The sequence below is a fragment of the Gouania willdenowi genome, unplaced genomic scaffold (genome assembly GCF_900634775.1).
Source record: "Gouania willdenowi unplaced genomic scaffold, fGouWil2.1 scaffold_32_arrow_ctg1, whole genome shotgun sequence".
Taxonomy (NCBI): domain Eukaryota; kingdom Metazoa; phylum Chordata; class Actinopteri; order Blenniiformes; family Gobiesocidae; genus Gouania; species Gouania willdenowi.
The window spans coordinates 465,766-484,737 of record NW_021145091.1 but is presented as its reverse complement, the minus strand read 5'-3'; the positions used below and the strand labels follow the sequence as shown (position 1 = coordinate 484,737).

Here is an 18,972-nt window from a genome sequence, read left to right as displayed (position 1 = left end):
CGTATATTTATATAAACATATTATTACTGATGGTTTAAACACATGGAGACTGTGATCATCTCAATAAACAGTACAGGATACTTTACAGTTTTTTATTGATAACAATCATTGGTGGAAAGTGAAGTCACATGATCTAAACTCTAACACATGTCCATCTGTCCAAAGCACAAATGTTGTTAATTACTGTAAATGACTGATTTAGTCTTTATTACATCATATACAATCATTTAGAACCATCAAAGATCTTATTTTATAATCAAACCTGACATAAATCATTCAAAGTTAAAGATCAGATGTATTTAATGTAATGCTCTTTGTTGTTAGTATTGTGTAGTTCAGTGTGTGTTTCCATGGTAACACAATGTGTTAGTGTTGTGGTTCAATGAGCTTCTGTTGAGACGTGTATGAAGTGTTTAGTTGATGATGAGATTAACTGTTGATCTGAGATCATGATGGACATGTGTTAGAGTTTAGATCATGTGACTTCACTTTCTACCAATGATTGTTAGCAATAAGACAATCCTCCAATTGACCATATATGGTTGTAGCATCACTATAAGAATGAGTGAACAGAGTTTTTTCAGTGAATTCTGACAGGGAGCAGCTTCAGGTTGGACTGGTTCTACATATTTTATCCAGTGAAGTAAATGAGGGTGTGTTAGAGTCTCAGCATGTGACCAAACAAATGGTAAAAACTACTCATGTTGGTGGTTAAAGATACCAACAAATGGTTTATCAGGTTATCAGTGAAGCTGTGCTTAAAAACAAGGTACGTTATGTTATGAATGAAAAAATATAATAGTTTTGGTAACACTTTAGATTAGGGAACATCTATTAACCATTAATTAGTTGCTTATTAGCATTAGTAACATATTGGTTCTTAATTAGTCATATTAAGTACTTATTTAGTACATATAATGCCTTATTCTTATTAATACATTATTATACACTTAATGGCAGTCTCACAGTCCAAACATGGTAGCATGTTGAGATCATAATTCATACACAACAACTTCCTTACTTACTACTAATAAGTAATAATTCTGAGTTTATTGAGGGAAAACTCTTAGTTAATGGTTTACTGGTTGTATATTAAGGCCATGCAGAATAAGGCATTAATAAGTATTTAATAATGACTAATTAAGAGTCAGTATGTTTAGTAATTGGAATGCTAATAAGCAACTATTTAATGGTTAATAGGTGTTCCCTAAACTAAAGTTTTACCATTTGATTTATTTCAAGATCTTAATTTTATATAAATTACTATAAAATGACAAAACAACAAAAGTGTACAACAATTATTACAACGTTGTTGAAAACTGAACGTAGTGGGCACCATCGCTCCGTAGGGGAGCTAAATTACAACGTTGGGGGTCCCTACGCTTAACAGCACTGGAGAGAACCCTGGAAATGTTACTTTTTTTCCACAAAATATTGTAAACAGAACTTTACAAATACTACTGTAAGGTTTTTTTCTGTCCTTTCTATTCAGATCATTGAATTGAACAGATCTGAGGACAGATTACAACAATAATACTTTTTCTCAGTGTAGTTTATTCTTAGAGTTAGGGTTAGATTAGAGGTAAATTATATGTAATGTATGAGACTTGTGAGTGTTTGATGAATAGTTTGTTGAACTCAGCACTAAACATTAAATTCAAATGAAGATAGGTAGCAGCGGTGCTGTTGGATGCTGTTGGATGTCACGTTCAACACTGCAGACCCTCCAGGTGCAGGTGATCAGTGATGGAGGTGTAGAACTGATCACCTCCTGATAATGTGATAGTGTTGATGGGTTTAGTTCCTCCTGCTCTGCTCTGTGACTGATCAGCCTTTCTGGGAGCCAATGACCTCAGGTTGGTTAGGGGGGTCATTAGCCCCAGCTTCAGTACGTAACCGTATCCCTCTATGACCCATAGAGATGTTGTAATAAATCATCAGAGGTTGATCAATCATTTCTAATCATTGTAACACTCACCAATGGAGGCTCAGACAGCAGCTGGATGTGCACTGGGATGGCTTTAGTGCACGTTGTCTGTCGCTCCAACATTTACAATCACAGCATTAATCAGTCACTATATTCTGGGGGAGGAGCCACAGATCAGCTCCATCTTTAGACGTTCTCCTGCAGAGAGCACGGCTCTCCAAATCCTTCAATAGTTGACAATAAGCCATGTCAGCACATTCCAAGTGTTCTTTTCAGCTTGTCCTGTCAACGCTGTGTTTATAACCTGTTACACCATTTACTCACACCATGTACTATATTATTATATTAATAACTTTCATTAATTAGAACAAACAGAACACATGAGGTTTGACATTGATGAACACTCATAGACTCTGTGTTCTATCTGTAGTTTCACTGTATGGGGCCATTATTGTAACAAAACTATGTGTGTGCGTGTGTAACACAATCTGTGTGTAGAATTAGGATTTATAAACATAGTTGTCTGTGTGTAATTCATTCTGTGTGTCTGTAATCACATCTGTATGTGTGTGTCATCAAACCAGGACATTCTATTGGCTGTCTCTGTACATGTGGTGAGGTAAGATGGCGCCGCGGATGGCTGCTGTGGTGTGTTGGTGCGCACTTTTTTGTCTTGTTTTTGTTGTAAAATCCGCAACTGGCTTCTCTTATTCAAGAGAAGAGCTCTTGAATGTCAGGGCAACAACCCCGAGAGATTTATTTCCCACTTTCATCGCTTCCTCTGTGGATTTACTGGACATTTTACTCAAAGGTGCGCTCACCTTTGCTTACGCAGTGAAGCGCCGGAGGAGAGGAAAAAGAGCCGGTGCGCTTGTGCGCCTCCGCCAGCGCGGCCGGCGCACACCGTTACCGGGGATATTCCTCTCTAACGTGCGCTCACTGTGTAACAAAGTGGACGAACTCCAGCTGCTGTTAGGTAGAAACAGAGACTTCTCCTCATCTTCTGTTCTGTGCTTCACGGAAACGTGGCTGTGTGGAGCGGTACCGGACTCTGCGCTGCAGTTGGCCGGCTTCCAACTTCACAGAGCGGACCGAGACGCGGAGCTCACCGGGAAGAAGAAAGGTGGAGGAATCTGCTTTTATGTGAACAGTAACTGGTGTAACGACGTGACAGTGATCCTCCAGCACTGCTCTCCTCACCTGGAATCCTTTATTATCAACAGCAAACCCTCATATTCTCCCCGTGAGTTCGCTTCATTCATCCTGGTTGGTGTGTACATCCCACCGTCAGCTGATGTGCGCGAGGCACAGCGCACACTCGCCGACCAGATCCTGTGCATGGAGCGGACCTACCCGGACTCTTTTATCATTGTGCTTGGTGACTTTAATAAAGGGGACCTCTCACACCAGCTCCCCAAATATAGACAATTAATTAAATGTCCGACCAGAGAGGAGAAGACACTGGATCACTGTTACACCACACTAAGCAGTGCTTATCACGCCGTTTCCCGTGCTGCACTGGGCCAATCAGACCATTTGATGGTCCACCTGATTCCTTCATACAGACAGAGGCTGAAGCTCTGTAAACCTGTGGTGTGTTGAAGCAATGTAGCAGGACGTGCCACCGTTGGTTCTGTTTCGGTTCCACAGAATTTAGCCTCTTCAGCCAATCCGGGCGGTTAGGCCTTCGCAGCTGGCTTAGATAATGGCTCTTGGCTAACCACAACGGGTCGCGGGCCGGGCTTCCTTTCGGCTGTTACGCACGTCACTAGGTGCCGGATTCGTCCGAACCAAGCAGCTGTAGACTCCAAAATCTAACTGTTTCAACTAAAAATAAAATGAAATAAATGAAAAGATTGGAACATGAGGGAACACGGGTGAGCATGAACACCCGCGTCCAAAACTGACGTTTCTGGTTGCGCGTCTTTTTTTAAAGGGAGTTTGTGGACGCCTTCTGGAGGAGGCGTTTTGGTTGATCATTCTGTGATCATGTCGGTGATTGGTCACTGCCACTGCTTTCAGCTTGTGGGTGTGTCTTGGGTGTGTGTGAGTGTAAGACAGAGGACAGATGACAAGGGATGATTCTAAACATAAAAGAATGCCTAATAATTAATTCCACATATTTCAAAACATCTTTTCAACATCATATCCTGAAATATCATGTATTACGAAAGAGTTTGATACCAAACACGACTAGGAAATAGCCTCGAATCACTTTAGGAACTAATTAATGCATTTTACTTGTAATTACTCATACACATAAATGTCAAAAATCATGTTATGCCTCTTCTTAACTATATGGTTGCAGTAAATACCTCAAACTAACTTTTGTGATGTTTTCTGGTATTTTTAAGCACTTTTAAATGATAAACACTTTAAAATAGCATTCTGTTTTTATTAAATTACATGAAACGAGTGTGATTGAACAGGCAATATTTGCAATTTCAATTTCTGTAGAAATCATTCCAAAAATGTTTTCATTTGTAATTTTTCAGTCAAACACATGTTCGTGGTTCTAATTTCTAACTTTTCAAACATAATACAATTTCTTTGTCCTTTCTTCTTCACTGGGAAACACCTCAGATAGGTGCCTGGACAGTGTTCTTCTGTGACATCTCACCACAGGGGGTCAGAGGGCATTGGGACCGTTCTTTGAACTTACAGCATCCCACAGTATCTGTTTAAAAAGGGGGAGAAGAGAGATGTTCTTCTTTTGATCGTAAATGTTGCAGAGAGGTGATATAGGGGGGAAAACTGTCCTTGGATTCTCCTGTGCCTTGTTCGGGCAGGAAGAGGAGAAGGCCCCCCTATGTGGGGAGTCGTAAAAAGAAGGGTTGGTAATGAATACTTCAAAGGGTTGGGTCAGTCTCTGCGGCTCCGGTAGTGAGTTCAAAGACCACATAGTGGTTAGTTCTGCATCTCAGAGTTGCGGGGGCAGTTGTGTGTGAACAGTTCGTGATAACACAAAAACAGGCTCCTTGGTTAATTCCTGCTAACAAGGGGGAGGCTTTACGCTTGATGTGGTTTGTTTCCTACAAGATGATGACAGAGATCTTCATTATAACATCTGTAGTTGACGACAACATCACGTTCACTTGATAAATCGTTGCCTCGGCTTCTTGCGACAGTGAGACATATAATAATAATAATGATTAAAATAATGATAATATATATTCCATCAAAGACAGAACAGACAAACACATACGACACCAATTCATGTACTGTTTGTTCTTTGGTTAATTATGTATTTATTTAGTGTAGGAAGAGGACCAGAGATAAACACTGATTTCACACGTCTTTAAAATGTTAAAGAGAAGGTTAAACTCACTCATGGTTCACATCTATTCACGTTGTTTGTTTCTACATGTAACACTATTTTAGTTACAGCTGCTGGCAGCGTGGGTAACATTTGGTTAAGTTTGTCTCAGATAGTGTGAACTGTAGCACCTGGAATACAGTGTGTGATGACATTAAATAATCTAGTTATTGAATCACCAATAATGAGTGACTAAGAATGTGTGTGAACCTGTTACACTGACCAGAAGCGTCTGATGGTGAGAGGGTCACTGATGGCTGCTCGGGACCCTCCATCGTCGGGGTCGGCCGGTGTGGAAGCGGTGTTTGTTGATGGCTGTACGTGGAACCAGAGTGTCTCTGTACTGCTGCTCTGAGAAGTTTTAGACAGGCTATGGAGGATTTGGACTGATGGGAATTCAGTCCCTGTAGTGGTGGAGACGTTTTCCTGGTGGTTGTTTCAGTCGCTCAGTTGGACTGAGTTTGTCTCCATTTTTGTATGAGAGGGCTTCAAAACGATTATGGAGAGTAAGCAGAGGAGGGACAATATAAATAAAGAATTTCACAGTATTTTCCACCTTTAATGTGACCTATAACCTGTACAATGCAATTGAAAAACAAACTGAAACATTTCAGGGAGATGAAGTAAAAATAAAAAAAAACTGAGAGAATGAGGTTGCTAAAGTGTCCACACCCTCTCATACAGACCCTGTATAAGAAAAATTTTATATCTTGGAAAAGTTGTTTAATTTCCATGATTTCATTCAAAAAGTTAAACTTTCATAAATTATAGATTCAGGATCCACAGTTTAAACAATTTCAAGTATTTGTTTATTTTTATTTCCAATGAAGTGCTAGGAGCCCACACATGTCAGCCTAGAGCATCTTGCTAGGCTGCGCAGTGACGCACATGCTGGTTTGGCCATGTCCTTCACCTACCTCCTGACCATCTGACGAAAGCTATTGACCCAAGGGCAGCAGGTTGGAGATGGCCAGGAGGCAAGCCCCGCACACGATGGGTCAACATCATAGCAGGCGATCTCAGACAACACAGACTTGTTGTGGAGGATGTAGATCTGCTGGTACGGGACCGCCAGCTCTGGAGGAAATTGGTTCACCTGGACCGCCCTCAGCACATAATATATACAGTATATATAAATATATACAGTATGTATATATATATATATATATATATATATAAATATATATAATGTTTTAAATGTTTGCCCTATTTAGTGTGGTGTGTTAAAAAGCCAGAATGAAAAGTGGCTCATTGAGAGTGGTAAGCACCCCCAATAAAAAAAAAAAAAAAAAATTTGATGGACTATGTTTGTTATTGAAGTGGTGTTGATGTAAATCTCAGCAAACAGTGGAAGGTGAAAGAGAAAAGGCTTTGTAGGAATGGTCTCCAGTGTGTAGGTGCGTCTTAGACAATGTGTGATCTTCAGATTTATAAAGGACTGAAGCCAAATAAAGCCTCAGTCCAACAGACTTGTTCTCCTGTTCAGTGGAAACATGCTGAGATGTTCCACACGTGAGCTGAGCTTCAAAGGCTGCTCCACACTCACTGCACTGAGGCTCTGCAGGACATCACCCACTGTTACTGATGTTCACATGATGTTAGCATAGCTTCCTGTGCTTTCCTCCAGCTGCTCCTCAGCATGTCTGAGTGTCTGTGTCTTCTCCACAGCAGATTGGAAGTTGTGGATGGGTCCTCTGGAGCTGAGCCTGACTCCATCTTTACGGTGTGTACGTCTACAAAGACACTAAACCTGTGTCAGCCTGTGATCAAACCACTGTACACACACACACACACACACACACACACACACACACACACACACACACACACACACACACACACACACACACACACACACACACACACACACACACACAAAATTGCAGCAGGCCTTCACTCATCACCTTTAATGTGTTTGTGTTCCAGCTGCTGGAGGACAACATTATCAGCTTTGTTAAGGCTGAACTCAAACACATGCAGAAGATTGTGGATGGAGATGATCCAGAGTGCTCAGAGAGTCAGATGGAGGGTGAAGATGAGGAGCAGAGGAGGAGCAGGGAGGCCTTTCTGAACATCACACTGTATTTCCTGAAGAAGATGAAGCAGGAGGAGTTGGCTGAGCGTCTGCAGAGCAGTAAGAGCATGTGAACATCTTCACTGTGAGGAACATCACATGAAGGACACAAAGCTGGCTTTTCTTTTTCAAAGCATGATTCAATCAGTCACATTTAATCTGAGGAACAATCCAGACTGAGAACATCACACACTTTGATCTCCAATATTCAAACCTCCTCTGACTTGTCCACTCTAAAATTTAGTTTGTTTTCATTCAGGAACAAAGGCTCATCAATACAAACGTGAGCTAAAGTCCAAGCTGAAGAAGAAGTTCCAATGTGTGTCTGAGGGCGTGGCTAAAGCAGGAAGTCCAACCCTCCTGAAGGAGATCTACACAGAGCTCTACATCACAGAGGGAGGGGGTGGAGAGGTCAACCAGGAACATGAGGTCATACAGATAGAAACAGCATCCAGGAGATCAGACACAGCAGAAAGAGCCATCACACTAGAAGAGCTCTTTAAAGCCCCTCCTGGAAAACCTCGACCAATCAGGACAGTGATGACAAAGGGCGTGGCTGGCATTGGGAAAACACTCTTAACACACAAGTTCACTGTAGACTGGGCTGAAGACAAAGCCCAGCAGGAGGTCCACTACACATTCCCACTGACCTTCAGAGAGCTGAACGTGCTGAGGGGGAGGAGCTTCAGCTTGGTGGGACTTGTTGATCACTTCTTCTCTGGAAGCAAAGAAGCAGGAATCTGCAGCTTCCAGGACTTCATGGTTTTGTTCATCTTGGATGGTCTGGATGAGTGTCGGCTCCCTCTGGACTTCCTCAGCACTCAGACCCTGACTGATGTCTCAGAGTCCACCTCAGTGGAGGTTCTGCTGATAAACCTCATCAGAGGAGAACTGCTTCCATCAGCTCGCCTCTGGATAACCACACGGCCTGCAGCAGCCAATCAGATCTCTCCTGAGTTTGTGGACATGGTGACAGAGGTCAGAGGGTTCACTGACCCTCAGAAAGAGGAGTACTTCAGGAGGAGGTCCACAGATGAGGAGCAGGTCAGCAGGATCATGTCCCACATCAGGACGTGTCACAGCCTCCACATCATGTGCCACATCCCGCTATTCTGCTGGATCACTGCTACAGTTCTGGAGGACGTGTTGAAGAGCAGAGAGAAAAGAGAGCTGCCCAGGACTCTGACTCAGATCTACAGCCACTATGTGGTCCTTCAGAGCAAAGTCAAGATGGTGAAGTTTGATGGAGGAGCTGCCACAGATCAACACTGGAGTCCACAGAGCAGGAAGATGATGGAGTCTCTGGGAAAACTGGCTTTTGAGCAGCTGCAGAAAGGAAAGCTGATCTTCTATGAGAGTGACCTGACAGAGTGTGGCATGGACCTCAGAGCAGCCTCAGTGTGCTCAGGAGTGTTCACACAGGTATTCAGAGAGGAGAGCAGCCTGTACCAGGACAAGGTGTTCACCTTCATCCACCTGAGCCTTCAGGAGTTTCTGGCTGCTCTTCATGTCCATCAGACCTTCATCAGCTCTAAAGTCAACCTGCTGGAACATAAACCACAGAACCTTCCCCATAGTGGAGGTCAGCCTGACTTTAACCTTCTTCATCAGAGTGCTGTGGACGAGGCCTTACGGAGTCCAAATGGACACTTGGACTTGTTCCTCCGCTTCCTGCTGGGTCTTTCTCTGCCGACCAATCAGAGGCTCCTACAAGGCCTGCTGACACAGACAGGAAGTGACTCACAGACCAATCAGAGAACATTTAAATACATCAAGAAGAAGCTGAGTAAGAAGTTGTCCATAGAGAGAAGCATCAACCTGTTCCACTGTCTGAATGAAGTGAATGATCACTCTCTGCTGGAGGAGATCCAACAGTACATGAGATCAGGAAGTCTCTCCACAGAGAAACTGTCTCCTGCTCAGTGGTCAGCTCTGGTCTTCATCTTACTGTCATCACAAGAACATCTGGATGTCTTTGACCTGAAAAGATTCTCTCCTTCAGAGGAAGCTTTTCTGAAGCTGCTCCTAGTGATCAAAGCCTCCAAGAAAGTTGAGTATGTGACTTTAGAACATGTCTTTAATTCTGGCACAGACAAACATCTGTAAGGTTTCTCTGATTCTTCATCAGGTTGAGTTCCTGTGGTCTCTCAGGGAGAAGCTGTGTAGCTCTGTCCTCAGTCCTCAGCTCTCAGTCCTCCAGTGTGAAACATCTGGACCTGAGTAACAATGATCTGCAGGATTCAGGAGTGGAGCTGCTGTGTGAAGGACTGAAGAGTCCTCACTGTAAACTGGACTCTCTCAGGTCAGTGGGATCACATGTTCCATCAACATTGTCCTGTTCCTGGTCTCCCCACTTGTTTCCTGAGTTGTGGATGTTTTTCTGAATCCAGTCTGTCAGGTTGTGTCATCACAGAGGTGGGCGGGGCTTCTCTGGCAGCAGCTTTGAGCTCCAACTCCTCCAGTGTGAGAGAGATGGACCTGAGCTACAACCATCCAGGAGACTCAGCAGTGAAGCTGCTCTCTCAGAGACTGAACACTCTGAGGTGAGACACATCACAGCAGCTCATCACATGTTCACATCAATCCCCATCACGTGTGACAGAGAGCTGTATCAGAGGAATGTGATGAAGGTGTGAGAGGTGGGACACTAAAAGAGGAGGACTGGGACAGGTTAGAGGGATGAACGACAGAGATAAGAAGGTATTGAGGAGTGAGGAGAGGCTGATGGAGAACTATGAGGAGCTGATGAAGGAATGAGAGAGAAGATCAGAGGAGGTGGAACCAATCAGTGAGGATTGTGTTCATACAAAAATATAAATATATCTTATGAAATTATATTTTAATATTTTCTCTGACACAAGTTATCAAGTCAAAAAATTAGGGGTGAACCAAAATGTGAATTATTGACCGAAAACTGAAATAAATCATTGCATTTCTAGTTCTGAATGTTAATAACCACTAAAATTAAAACATTGCAATTGTATAAATTAATATCTATGATAAAACCACAGGCGGTCAAAGGTCAAACTACAAGAAGTGCAATCGTATTTTTTTAAGACAGCAATACATATTTTGTTATTGCAATTAAATACATTAATTTATTTTATTGCATAATTGTGACCATCACCAGCCCTCCCTAAGGAAGGGTAAGAAATACTTTATTGGGTGAGGGTTTGGGTGGAAGGGAGCAGGGAGGAGAGATTCAAAGTAGTAAATGTAAAGTGTGGGGAAGAGTTGATTATTTTAAAGTGAGAGTGAGATGTGAAGTTGTAGTTGTGTATATTGTGCTTATGTTGTTGTGTAATCAATTCAGTCTGGTGACCAGTGTGAAGCTTAGGTATAATGGTGGAGGCTGTGGACAAAGGGAAGGAGTGAGTGGTAATACAGGTATTTAGGATCAACGTGTCTAAAGTTAAGCAAACTATGAGTTTTATCCCACAGTCTACGACATGCCAGTGCATCGTAGACCGATGTATGTGCAAGAACCACTACTGCAAACCCAATCGCTGCCCTGGACCCGAAAATGCAGCCAGGCTAGCAGAAAGAGTGGGGGCCAGGGAGCCCAGACAACCCCCTCATGGATGAGCAGCCCTCCAGACGCCCCCGAGAGGCAGCAACCGCCCTCCACACACACATCCGAGAAAGCACCAAGGAACCGAAGACCCAACGCACCCCGCCACCGACCCCAACCCCCAACCCCAAGGCCCCCCACCAACATCCACCCCACCGAGCCAGCCGGCCAAGCTCGCTGGGCCCTCATTTTGAAACGCCAAGCAACCCGCCCCAACCCTGCTACAGATGCCAGCACCCCCCAGTGCGCCCACTCCCCACACCAGCGAGGCAGGCCGCCCAGGGCCAGCACACACCGAGGACAGCCCCCAAGGCAACCAGGCCACACCCAAAGGGAAGAGGCACCTCCACGCCTTGCCGGGCCGACACTGCTCGAAGAGACCCTCCAAATAGAGCCCCCAGCAACACGCCCCCCAAGATCCACCGCCCCACCATACCCGATTGCACCATCCTGATGTATTTGTACCAATCCATCAACAGAGGAGCCAGGCCGCCACCCGACAGGCCCAAATATGTGATCCTACCCACCTTCCTGTTATGGTGCCTCTCCATTCCCCAATCGAGAGGAACTTCCCTATCCCCTGTGTGAATGTGTGTGTTTAGTAAATGTATGAGGTGCAATTAAAAGAAAGGGGATGGAGGGGAGCGGTGCTCCCCATCCAACCTTTTTGTATATATGGGTGTGTGGTGCCATAGCTCCGGAGGGTGGAAGTGGTGGTCGCACCCTCTGGGGGGTGGTGTGTTGAGGTGTGATTAACATTGGAGGGATTGGTAGGGCAACTTGAGGTGGGATTGTCGCCCCAGTGCCACTACTCAGTCGCCCAGGCGGCGACCATCTTTGCAGATCATCTGTGACTTTATCCAGCAGCGGCTCTAGGTTCAGTTTAATTAATTCATTTAAGTTTGGTGATATATTTAAGCCTAGATATTTAATTGTGTTTGTGGGGGAGGGGTATTGTGGGTTTTGGCTTCATGGATTACATGAATTTTTTGTTAAAAGGGAGGATTGATGATTTTGACCAGTTAATGGAATAGTCTGATGGTTTAGAGAAGCTGTTTATTAGTTTAAATACTCCTTCTAATAAGGATGGGGTTCTTCCAAATAGAGTAAAATATCATCTGCATAAAGATTAATTTTGTGTTCTCAGATGGATGAGTGGATTCCTTTAATAACAGTATTCTGACAAACAGCTGCTGCGAGAGGTTCAACAAATATTGCAAAAAGCAAAGGTGAGAGTGGGCAACCTTGTCTGGTTCCCCTCTGCAGTGTGAAGCTTTGGGATGTTATTTTGTTTGTGGTTACTGAGGCCTTAGGTTTAGAGTATAGGGTGGAGATCCATTGTATGAATGATTCTCCAAAGCCAAATATGCCAAGTACAGCAAGGAGGAATGACCAGTTGACTCTATTGAATGCTTTTTCTGCATCAAGTGACAAGATTGTTTTCTTTTTAGAGTTCTGTGCCATGTTGATCAAATTAAACAGTCTTCTAGCATTGTCTGTGGAGTGTCTATTTTTAATTGACTGTACTACTTTCTCTAACCTGGAAGTGAGTGCTTTGTAAATAATTTTTATGTCTGTGTTAATAAGCGAGATGGGACGGTAACTTGAGGGTAACATGAGGTTTTTGTCTGGTTTAAGTAGTAATTTAATGTTTGCTGTATTCATGTGGCCTCCTACGTAACCTTTATTTTTAATCTCTGTTTCTACTCTGAAAAAGAGCGGAGCCAGCTTTGACCAGAAATGTTTTAGGAATTCAGCAGGGAACCCATCTGAACCAACATTTGTCTTTTTGTTTTTGACTGGATCAACAGGGATCTTTAATGTATAAATTACTGGATTATGGCATTACTGGTACATTCTATGATGATGTCAAATCACTCTATAAAGCCCCAGTTGCATGTGTGCAGATCAATGGTTTAAAAACTGGTTGGTTCTCCACCACGTTTGGTGTAAAACAAGGAGATATGTTGTCTTTGTTTTCCCTTTCTATAAATAATGTGGTAAATGAAATTATGGAAGCTAATCTGGGTATTTGTATAAATAACTGTAATTTAAATCTTTTATTGTATGCTGATGATATTTTTCTGGCAAATTTACATAATATGTTAAATATTTTAAATACATGGTGTAAAAAATGTAGACTGATTCTAAATAAAGATAAAACACAGATCATGTATTTTAGGAAAAGTCATGACTTGAGAAGTAATTATAATTTTATATATGGCCTGTCTTAGTTTATACAAGTTCATACAAGTTCCTAGGATTGATATTTAATGACTTTATGAGTTTTCAAGAGGGTACAAAGATTTTGGCTGAGTCAGCAGGAAGAGCTTTGGGCTGTGTGAGAACAATGACTATAAAATACAGTTGTCATGTTGACAGTTTTGTAGGAGGATGAGTTATTATTAATGGGTTATATAACTAAGAATATTAATTATGATTATAATATTACTTCAAATTTTGCGGGGTGCCACTCCTTTTAACAGGAGAAATATGTCTAAGTTTTTAGACTAAACTCATCAATGTGAAACCAGGGGAAAGTGAATTCTAACAGCAACATCTACACCATAATCACAGCTTTAATGAATCAGAGGAATCAAAGATTATGTTTAACCTTTTATTCAAAAGTCAACAATTAACACAGTCAAAATATCAATTGAAATGGGATAATTAAATCATGATAAAATGCGTTTCTACGCTAATAAAAGTGAGGATTATATGTAATAAAGTGAAATCACTAATCTAGGAGGATGCTAGTCTACTAAATATTGAATAAAAATGCAGGATACATATTCGAATAATAAGATCATAAAATCAAAGAATAAAATCATAAAGAGAGCTCATCACAAAGAGAGGGAGACGGACAGGGGAGATGAACAACATGAATGAAATGAACTGTGTGTGGAGCATGTTGTGAGTGTGTGTAAGTTTGTAGTTATGGAAGTATGTATGTGATCTATTGTGGATGGAGTTGCTAATGAAAGTTCATTCTTGTACCTTGAAGATGTCAGGGTTGGACCTGGAGGTGCTGTTTGAGCAATGCAGCAGGACGTGCCACCGTTGGTTCTGTTTCGGTTCAACAGAGTGTAGCCCCTTCAGCCGATCCAAGCGGTTCTGGCTTTCGCAGCTGGGTTATAGAATGGCTCTTGGCTTACCACAGTGGGTCGCAGGCCGGGCTTCCTTTCGGCTGTTACGCACGTCACTAGATGCTGTATTTGTCTGAACCAAGCAGCCGTTGATTATAAAATCTAACTGTTTCAACTAAAAATAAAATGAAATAAATGAAAAGATGGGGAGGGAAACGCGTTGAGTAATGAAACGCCCGTGTCCCAAACTGAAGTTAGGAACGGCGTTCTTCCTTTTAAAAGTTTATCTTTGGGGCTTGCCTCCTAAGGAGGGAACTTCGTTGATTGGTTTAAAGTTGCCAGCGTCTCAGCTGGCTGCTTTTGGGTGTGTCTTGGGTGTGTGTATGTGAGACAAAAGAGAGACGACAAAGGGATGATTCTAAACATAAAAGAATGCCTAACAATTAATTCCACATATTTCAAAACATCTTTTCAACATCATATCTTGAAATATCATGTATTACGAAAGAGTTTGATACCAAACACGACTGGAAAATATCCTATGAACACTTTAGGAACCGGTTAATGAATTTTACTTTTAATTACTCATAAACATAAATATCAAAAATCATGTTATGCCTCCTCTTAACTATATGGTTGCAGTAGATACCTCAAACTAACTTTTGTGATGTTTTCTGGTATTTTTAAGCACTTTTAAATGATAAAACACTTTAAAATAGCATTCTGTTGGTTATTGAATTATATGAAACGAGTGGGATCGAATCAGACAATATTTGCAAGTTCAATTTCTGCAGGAATCCGTAACAATAATCCTTTCTTTTGTGATTTTCCAGTCAAACACATGTTTGTTGTTCTCATTTGGGCAGGAGAGCTACGGTTATTCCAACGTCCTAAGCCAGTGGTCTGGGTTTGGGAGGTGGCAACATCTGCAGGGGGTCGGAGCCCAGAGTTTGAAAACTTAGCATGTAGACATTGACTGACTGCTTCCTTTTGATCGTAATGTAGCGGAGAGGTGATACAGGAGACAAACTGTCCTTGGATTCTCTTGTCCTTTTGTTCGGGCAGGAAGAGGGGGAAGATCCCCCTGTGGGAACGTTTGCACTTCACAGTAGGCGACAGACTCCCCGACTCCACCGACTGGTGAAGCCAATGTTCTAAATCAAAGATCAACTTGGGGGTTTAGTCCCCTACAGTTGTTACTGTTTTATTTTGAGGTTTTGGGTCGACTCTCAATACAATATCTACAGACAGTTCTTTTGGTTTTATGTGATATGTTTTTATTTGGTTTCACTGTTTGTTTTGTGTGTGCGTGCGTGTTTATGTTGCTTTTTATGTAATATTGTAAATATTTGTATTTAATATTGTCATTTATTATTGTAATGAAAATGAAGGAGACCCCAGTCAGAATAGTTCCTTCAATAAGTCAGGAGCTAATGGAGCTCAATAAAATCAAATTAAATGAAATTAAATAATTTTTATTATTATAATTTTTAACAGAAAATACACATTTTAAAATCCCCATATATTTAATGTTTTTATTTGTAAATTTATCACGCGCTCTCTCACGTACCCCCTGCAGTACCGTTGTGTACCCCTAGGGGTACGCGTACCCCCATTTGAGAAACACTGTAATAAATAAGATTTTAGTTGACTAAATCTGTTACAGATATAATCGACTAAAAAATAAAGCATTAGAGTTTATTTATTTTTGAAATATTCAGTTACTGTTGATCAACCTGATATATGATGGTATTAATGTTTGTAAACACAGACAGATTAGATGTGATCAATACGTTTGATCACATGATCACATAGTTTAGTTTTTATTAGTCAGTGAAGATATAAATATAAGTTGATATAGTTTTTGTTAACATGTATTTTTATTAAATTATTCATTGTTTAGTTATTGTCACTTTAAAAACTTTAATCAACAAAAACTATGATAAAATGTTTAATCGACTAAATGAACAGTAGAAAGTGCAAACCTCCATCAAGCTCTGAACCTCCTCTTCACAGATATGATCAGTTATCAATGATCAATGATCCTGATCATGGTACTATGATCATTAACACTTTAAAGGCTTGGAACCACATATCTCATTAATAAACATCCAGTAGGTCACAATGTATGGACACACTTAAAAAAAAAGAAAATAAATCAATGAAATGCATAATCTGGATCTGATCAGGATGAAACTCAGTGGGATCATTGATTAACCAACCCAATATAACTGAGTCACATTTTATACAGATCCATCAATTACAAACCCAGATATGAATTGTTATGATGATAAGAGATAGACATTTTTTATCTTTGAAACTGATCAGAATCAGTTCATTGATCAGGAGTCCCTCTGGCAGCAGAAATCTTTCCTCCTTGGTGGAGGTAATAAAGCAGATGAAGTGTACGGCAGAGGTTTGAATCCTGTCCATAATGTGATGATGATTATTATTATTATTATTAATAAATGAATGTCTTTCTCCCACAGACTGAGTTTCTGTGGTCTCTCAGAGAGAAGCTGTGCAGCTCTGTCCTCAGTCGTCAGCTCTCAGTCCTCCAGTGTGAAACATCTGGACCTGAGTAAGAATGATCTGCAGGATTCAGGAGTGAAGCTTCTGTGTGAAGGACTGAAGAGTCCTCACTGTAAACTGGACTCTCTCAGGTCAGTGGATCACATGTTCCATCAACATTGTCCTCACTGCATGAAAACTGAGATTATCCACCCTGTGATTGCCTGATAATTCCTGTAAACGCCCAAAATTATCAGCAGTTAACTGAAAAGTACCCCCACCCCCACTGTGCATGTTTTTCTATAATTAGCATTTCAATGTCTTGCCTGCCTGACTGAAACTAACCAACCATTGGAAGAAACCACAGACAGTTCAGAAGTAAAATCACCTGTAATTGGACAGAAAGTCCCTCACTCATTGGTCACCGTTGGGATGCATGGTCATATGCCCCTCCCATTTTTATTATAATACAAATAATAATAATTATAATATTAATGATACTAATAATTATTATTGCTAATATTATTTAGTGAGAACATCACAATAACAGTTTATTGAGAATAAGAGACACAGGAGGAACATAATGAAAGTAGAGCTTTATTTATTAAAAATAAAACAAACTTTACACTGTGTCCCTTTGTCTGGGTCACACACTAAAACTTGAACTCTTGGCAGCTTCAGGGTCATAAAAAGATAGAGCAGGTCTTTTGGGGGGTGGTCCATAATGCAGTCTTTTGTGGTGGGTTGCTCGATATTTGGGCTCATTTTCCAGTTTGTTCTGTAATGTTGAACACAGAGCAGAAAGCTCCAGGCTTCTGAAGGATGGAGACCATAATATATATAATAATAATAATCTGTAACCATGGGTAGCCTTAATGTGTCATTTGTGGCAATGCATGGAGGCTCCTGACTGCTGGTCCATTTATATTCTAGTTTACAAATGACAATTTGCGTACCCCTAGGGGTACCGTACCCCACTTTGAGAACCTAGGTTCTATGTTGTTAACACAACAAAATATTATGTGTGTGTCAGCCGTTTTGTTTTTCCCTCCAAAATGTCACATAATAAACCACAATGTACAAAAATACTAGGAATAGATGAAGCTTTGCTCTGTGCACATGCTCTGTGTAACATCTGTTCTGTTGTCTTTATAAATCTGACCCTCTTCCTCCTCTGTCTGCTGTGAGCTGAACCTTTAATGGCTTCTGTTTGTGTCCAAAGGTCTGGATGACTAAATGTGAAGTTCTTCCAGACTGTCTCATAGTATGTCTTACATGATACTGGGAAAAAGAAAGGCAACAGGCATAAATATGTAAAATAATAGCACCACAAACAACAAAACAGATTATTTTCCAGATTAGTTACTTACATATAAAGACTCCAGTGTCCACTTTACACATGTCTGGACTTGTAATGAGAGTTTACATCAAAGTCACAGGTGAATTATGGGACGAGCTCAGTCTGTCACAACAAATAAATAGTGTCAAATACATTTATTTATACTATTTTATATTAAAATCTTACCCTAGTATGTGTTCATAACACTTTTTGTTTCCATCTGAGTTGTGTAAAAAAAACAATATTTAACTGCAATAAATCATTTTCTCACTCTTTTCTTTCAAGCATCAAATATGTTAGTCTTAAAGTTGTATTGAGCTAATCTAAAGCTAATCAAAGTGTATAAATCAAACTACATAGAACAGTAAAACATATTTTAAACACATGCTCATATGAAACAGAAGCTAGCAACAGAACACATGGCAGTCTGCTAACTTTCATAAAACTTAACTTAACTCTTATCAAACTCAAATATCAAAACTACAATGTCATGAAACTCTTTATTTGTTAGTAACCCTATTTCTGACATATAAGCTGAGTTTCTGACTATAAACATACCTGAAAAGAGGAGAAATGATCACAAATGTGATTCAGTCTGTTTCCTCTATCAGGAGCGTTAGTAGAATGAGGAAAACAGCACGTGTGGGTGCGGAGACAAAACCAATCAATCCCAGATAGTCTAACTCAGAACACTCGGTGGATCACAGATAAACAACAATAACAATAAAGAGACAAGCAAATCATGTGTATTTAACACTCTTTTAACACTTTTAACTGTCTTTTAACATTTAACTGGTATTTAAATATTTAAACTCATGAAAAATTACAAAAAAAAAAAACGCAAAAATAAAAAACAACACAAATACACAATAACTCCAGAAATCATACATTTTATAGGAAAAATACACAAAAGAACAACAGAAATGCACAAAATGTCTCATAACATAAGACAACAAATATACACAGAATGACAGAAAAACATACACTATTACTATAAAAACTCTTTGTTGTTTCCACATGCATCCCTCGGTCTATTTTTATGAGGCCCCCAAAGTAAACGTACAAAATGGCAGAAAAACAAAAACAAGAATACAGTATAAAAAAAAAGAATTCCACATTACAGGAAAATACAGTAAAAGACAAGAAAA

General features: G+C 40.7%; 1 protein-coding gene across 1 annotated transcript in view; it reads left to right on the top strand.

The window, feature by feature from the left end:
• LOC114459559 (NACHT, LRR and PYD domains-containing protein 3-like) overlaps positions 1-18,972 on the top strand; it is a 629,510-nt gene that overhangs the window by 586,329 nt on the left and 24,209 nt on the right. Inside the window, exons 2-3 of the mRNA XM_028441764.1 lie at positions 7,577-9,371; positions 9,446-9,619. Of these exons, the coding sequence (XP_028297565.1) occupies positions 7,577-9,371; positions 9,446-9,619 (1,969 nt within the window). The remainder of the gene's footprint in view (positions 1-7,576; positions 9,372-9,445; positions 9,620-18,972) is intronic.